Source organism: Mus caroli, chromosome 5 (assembly GCF_900094665.2).
Source record: "Mus caroli chromosome 5, CAROLI_EIJ_v1.1, whole genome shotgun sequence".
In the NCBI taxonomy this organism is placed as follows: Eukaryota; Metazoa; Chordata; class Mammalia; order Rodentia; family Muridae; genus Mus; species Mus caroli.
The window spans coordinates 131,838,597-131,844,841 of NC_034574.1; the positions used below are offsets into that span (position 1 = coordinate 131,838,597).

A 6,245-nucleotide genomic window follows, 5' to 3' on the forward strand; every position below is an offset into this window, starting at 1 on the left:
ACTGGGGAGGCAGAGGCAGGCAGATTTCTGAGTTCGAGGCCAGCCTGGTCTACAAAGTGAGTTCCAGGACAGCCAGGGCTACACAGAGAAACCCTGTCCAAAAAAAAAAAAAAGTGTTTTCAGGAGTTGGCTAAGTGGTTAAGAGCAGTTACTGCTTTACAGAGGACCCTAGCTCTGTTCCTAGCACAAATGCCTAAAACTCCAATTCCTGGGGATTTGACACCCTCTTCTGGCCTACAAAGCCACCTTCGGTTATGTGGCATACACACGCACACACACACACATACATAGTTAACAATAGCAATAACAATAAACTTTAAAATATTTTGATAAGTGCTATTTACTATGTTATTTTTTCCAGAGTTAGGGGTAAAGCCAAGGATTTTCACAGCTGTATGCCAGTTAAGCACTGGACCCTTCCACTGAGTACCACCCCTCCACTTGAGATGGAAAGACTGTCTTAAAGAGAAAAACGAGGTTCGGTCTTTTGAGTCAGGCATGGCAGTGATGTCTGTACTCCCAGCACTCAGGGGCTAAGGCAGGAAGATCATAAGCCTAAGACCAGCCTAGGCTACATAGCAAAACCTTGTTTCCAAAAAATACACAGTATGAACTAGAGATGTTTCAGCAGTTGAGAGCACTTATTCTTGCTTAGGACCTGAGTTTGATTCCCAGCACCCACATCTCACAATTGTCCATAACTCCAGTTCATCCAGGGGATCCAATACCCTCTTCTAACATGGTACACAGGCATGCATGCAAGCAAAATACTCATAAGTAGAATAAATAAATATCAACAAAATATTTATGTTAAATAAATTTATATTATGAACATAAAATAGAATATATATAATTCTTAAAAATTAAAAACATAATAATAAATAGTAGTAGTAGCAGTTGCTTTAGGTTGGAGCTATGATTACAGGAGGCCACCATGAAAAGTGCCTAGCAGCAGATGGTTCACAAATGCTCAAAAGCAAGTCGCAGCCTGATGAGACTCCCCACATTCCCATCTGGTCTCCAACACACTGGGACAAGGGATAGTTAAATGACCTCAGGTGACACTCAGCAATACTCTGGGTGGGGAGCTATGGTAAGGATGAAGCTGGTACCCTAGGAGGAAACCATGCGCTCATGATAGGAATCCTGCTAGCCACTCATCCCAAGCAGAGGAGGAGCCCAGGAGAGGGGCTGGGGGACTGTGAGGGATGTCATTCACTGAGGAGTCAGTCAGGAGCACCTGTGTGCTCAGAACAGTGGGGCTAGACCGGTAAGGTAGCGTGTACTGATAATCCTTGCACTCTGAACGCAGAACTCTGGATGCAGAAGGATTGTAAGTTTGAGGGGAGCCTGAGTTGCGTAGCATGACAGTACCACAAAGAAAGAGAGGGAGGGAGGGAGGGAGAGAGAGAGAGAGAGAGAGAGAGAGCGCACATGAAAGTGCTTCTTCCCATCAAACATGTCTGGGGCAAATTCCTCCATCCACACTTCAAGTCCAGCATGCAGATCAACATGGACCTGGACTACACACCCCAGCCCCATCCATCACTTGCATGATCAGCTGCTTGCCTTTAATTTGTTTTTATGTACATGTGTGTGTGTGTGAATGTGTGTGCACAGGGAACATATGTGTGCCAGTGGAAACCAAAAGAAGGCCCCGGATTCTGTGAGAATGGAGTTACATATGATTATAATCCACCAGGTGGGTGTTGGGAATCAAATCCGGGTGCTGTGGAAGAGCAACCAGTGCATGCTCTTAGCTGCTGAGCCAGCTCTTCACTCCTCTCCCTGGGATCTGGGGGCTTGGCAATCTGGCTCTGATGGCTGGCCACTAGACTTTAGGATGGTTTCTATCACTAGCCCTCAGCCAGACAAAGTGGTCCAGGCCTGTGATCTCAGCACTGAAGAAAATGAAGCAGGAGGATAGTGGCAGGTATCAGACGAAGCTGGACTACAACGTGAGATCTTCTTAAGACATACACACATAACCAGACTTCATCCCCATCTGGTCCATATGAAAACTGCCAGCGAGTCCTGGCTAACCAGGTTCAGATAAATAATCCCTGAACCAGTCAGAGTTCTGAAGACTGTAAACCTCAAAGAAATAGAAAGCGAGATTGTGGGACCCAAAGATGAAGCCAAGGCCAAACAAAGAAGAGTCAGTGTCAAGTCAATCGAATTAATGGGGATGTAGCCCAGGGCCTTATTCATGGGAGGCGAGGGTGGGGGTCCAGCCTCTCTCACTAGGGGATTGGAGGCAGGTGCTCTACCACTGAGCCACACCCCAGCCCCTCACTGGGGGATTCTAGGCAGAGGCTCTACCACTGAGCCACACCCCAGCCCCTCACTGGGGGATTCTAGGCAGGGGCTCTACCATTGAGCCACGCCCCCAGCCCCTCACTGGGGGATTCTAGGCAGGGGCTCTACCACTGAGCCACGCCCCCAGCCCCTCACTGGGGGATTCTAGGCAGGGGCTCTACCATTGAGCCACACCCTCCAGCCCCTCACTGGGAGAATCTAGGCAGAGGCTCTACCATGGAGCTTCAGCCCCAGCCTTGCTTCCCATGATCCTGACAGATCTGGGATATAGGGACATCACTATCTTGGAATTCCAAGGAGGGACTTGAAGCAGCTTTGCCCAGGCCACCTACAAAGGATACTAGGGACACTGACCTTCTCCAACTTCTCAAAGTGCTCCCGGAGGAATCGCAGTGGCCGGTCCGGCTTGGCAACACAGAGGTGCACAATGCATTCTTTGAGCACCTGCTGGATGCCATGTTTCTGCACGTACATCTCGCATCCTTTCAGAGAGTCCTCGTCCTCCGAGTGGAAGCATGATGGGGAGGCCATGGTCAGAATGTCTTCTATGCTCCTGTTACAGATGACACAATCAGCTTTAGGAGGTGTTGGGGAAGCCAAACTGTTCTACCATAAACTTTATAAAGTACACGTGGGCTGGGCCTGGTGGTACAGGCCTGTCATGCCAGCTACTCAGAAGAACACAGGAGGATTGTGAGTTCAAGGTCTGCCTGAACAGGACCAGCCTATACAACTTAGTGAGCCTATACAACTTACTGTCTCAAAGTAAAAAGTAAAAGAAGCCTGGAATGGGCTTAGAGACTATGACTTAGTTGGTAAAATACTAGCCTAGTATGCAGATTTCATCCCCTGCACCAATGAACTCCGCAGTGATGCATAACTATAACCCTAGCATTCCTCAGCACGGAGAGACATAAAGATAAGGAGTTTAAAGCCAGTCTTTGCTACATAACAAGTTGGAGGCTGGCCTGGTCTATGTAGACTTTGTCTTTAAAAAGAGGGAGGGCAAGCCGGGCGTGGTGGCGCACGCCTTTAATCCCAGCACTCGGGAGGCAGAGGCAGGCGGATTTCTGAGTTCGAGGCCAGCCTGGTCTACAGAGTGAGTGCCAGGACAGCCAGGGCTACACAGAGAAACCCTGTCTCGAAAAACCAAAAAAAAAAAAAAAAAAAAAGAGGGAGGGCAGGGGAGATACTGGCAGGATGGTTCAGTAGATAAAACATCTAAGGCCCAAGCATGAGGACAGAAGGTCAGATCCACAGCACCCACAGAAATGCCAGGTGGGCATGGTGGCCTACAGTCCCAGTGTGAGTGAAGTGAAGCCAGGGTCCTTGGGGCAAACTAGCTAGCTAGACTATCTGAATCGGTGAGCTATGAGTTCAGGGAGAAACTCTGCCTCACTGTATAAGGTGGAAAGTGGTCAAGGAATGCACCCAAGACCAACCACTGGCCTTCTACACACACACACACACACACACACACACACACACACACACACACACAGAGAGAGAGAGAGAGAGAGACACGAGAGAGAGAGAGAGAGAGAGAGAGAGAGAGAGAGAGAGAGAGAGAGACACGCACACAGAACATTTAATTTAAAAAAGAAAATTAACATAGGGTTGTACATCAGTGGAAGAGGGCCTCCCAGCATGTAAGGTTTATTGTTAATGATTAACTCCAGTGTGTATAACGCCAGAAGTCACATTTGTCAAAGGATTTTCTCGGTTGAGTTGGTTCATCGCTCAAAGGCTCAAACGCCTTCCTTACTTCCGAACAGATTCCTTCAGGGATGAAAAAGATCGAGTACGATTTGCATACGGTTCTCTCTCCATTTCTGAGAATTTTCAGGTGGAACAAGTTGGGTGTTTGGCGCCCCCACTATGCAAACCATGATGCTTCATTTTTTTCATCCACCCTCTCCCCACTTTTAAGGTTGATGTTGTCACGATCTAAGGCCCCAGCGAGGGTGGGTGGGGCGCGGGGGGGGTGCTGTCAAAGGATTGGGGTGGCTTGTTTCATGAGAAAGGCAAAGAGGGTAAAGAAAACAATGGAAGTGAGCTGAGGGGTGGGGGGGGGGGGCTTGGAAGACAGTAACAGAGGCCCGAAGGCTCTAGAAGGCTCTAGTGAGTGTCCTGCGCAGTGTTGAGTCACAACGTCCAGGTCATCGCCCCGCCCCACACTGATTGGAATCATCCAGCCTAGAGGCCTTGGGGTTTGAGGGGACCCCATGGCGGATGAGGACGAGGAGGTACACCTAGCCTCAGAAGGATGGGGAATCATACACACACACACACACACACACACACACACACCGTGACTCGGTCCCCAAACCCTGGGCCCACCAGAGGAGAGTTGGGGACGCCCCCAGATGGTGGTGAGTGCAAGGCACCTCCAGACCTTGGTGGGTACAGGGGACCAGCCCAACCCTGTCCTGGGAGCTTTTACAAAGGCCTAGTACCACCTTGGACGCCAACAGTTCTCCTCCCCACCCCCGCCTCCACCCGCGTAGCCCCGCGGGGCTGATTGCGCCCCTCCCCAAATCCCTCGCGTCCCCGTGAGTCCCCCACCCCACCCCAGTTCCCGCTGACACCCAGCTCCAGATAGGGCCGGGTCCCTACACAGACCCCACCCCAGCCTGCGTACCTGTAGATGCGCGGTGCCCGAGGCCGGAGGCAGCTGCGCGAGGACGCGGGGACGCGGGGACGGCGAGCGGGTCCCCGCACTGCAGCGGCGCCGCCCTCCGCCCGCCCCCGCTGCGCGTCGCCGCCGGCCGCCAGGCCCCGCGCACCGCGCCCGCGCGGGTCGCCCACCGACCGCTGTCCTCCCCAGGGACCGCCCCACAGCTGTCTCTGAATGCCAGGGACACACCAGAGCCGCGTCCCCGCACACACACAGGTCCTGCCGCCCGGACCTCCTACCACCCCAGTCCTCTCTTCCTAAGCTCGCCCGACCTGGCTGGCGCCGCTCCTCCCGGGGCCCAGATGCTCTCTCTGCTCAGGGCACAGTGGCACGGTGCTCTGTCTGAGCTGTCACTCTGAGTCTCATTCAGTGCCTGCCCACTCTAAAGCTGAGGCCTGTAGCAAAAATTAGCCACCACGCACGCATCCTGTCCTGTGCCATCTGCTCCTGTGGGAACAGAGTCCATCTTCTCCCAGTGATCTGAGCTGCAGGAGGAAGGATGAGATTCGAAGGTGCTGGAGAAGACATCTCCAGTCTTCTGGCCTGTCTATATCCTCCAGTCCACCACTTATCCCCCCACTCACCTGTCCCGACTCACCTGTGCTCACACCCTGTTCCCCAATCTGTTCTTCCATTCACCAGCTCCCCCCCCCCCCCCCCCCCCCCCCCCCCGCCCTCGTCTATCTACACTGACCAGCTCCCTGAATGTGTTCCTCCACTCACCTGCCCACATTCCCTATCGTTCAGGGGTGCCTCATTGCCCAGCTGCCTGATACCTCTTGCCACGTTCACCAGCCCTCCTCCTCCTGACACACATGTCTCCACATGGCCACCAACCTGGCCTGTGCTCTCAGCAGGCAGGGCTGGCGGTGGCCCACACCTCTTCCTGCCAATGTGAAGGGACCCTGCTATAAAAGGACTTGCTGCTTTGGAACAGAGCTCAGTTGATATCGTGCTTGCCTAGCATGCAGGAGCTCAGGGTCCCATCACCAGCAATGCACCAACATGGTGGCACACACCAGTGATCCCAGCACATGGGGTGTATCGATAGGAGGATCAGCGCAAAGGCATGTTTGCCTACAATAGCAAGTTTGAGGCCAGCCTAGGCTACATGAGGTTCTGTCTCGAAAAAAATCAAATCTAGAATGAAATTGATAATAAAACAAAACAAGTATATGGTAAAATAATAAAATAAAAAGAAGACGCAGCTCAGCCAGGCGTGGTGGTGCACGCCTTTAATCCCAGCACT

The 6,245-nt window shown here is 52.2% G+C and overlaps 1 protein-coding gene across 3 annotated transcripts in view; it reads right to left on the minus strand.

Annotated features, from left to right (window-relative positions):
• Positions 1-5,805, minus strand: part of Prkar1b (protein kinase cAMP-dependent type I regulatory subunit beta) — a 115,769-nt gene extending 109,964 nt beyond the window's left edge. Inside the window, exons 1-2 of one of the 3 annotated variants that reach the window (XM_029477560.1) lie at positions 5,720-5,805; positions 2,674-2,872 (exon numbers count right to left, since the gene is read on the minus strand). In XM_029477560.1, the coding sequence (XP_029333420.1) occupies positions 2,674-2,850 (177 nt within the window). In that variant the 5' untranslated portion in view covers positions 2,851-2,872; positions 5,720-5,805. Of the gene's footprint in view, positions 1-2,673; positions 2,873-4,960; positions 5,075-5,268; positions 5,463-5,719 lie in introns of those variants that run through there. The other 2 variants (XM_029477559.1, XM_021162955.2) reach the window with 2 other exon arrangements.
• Between the last annotated feature and the right edge of the window lie 440 nt (positions 5,806-6,245).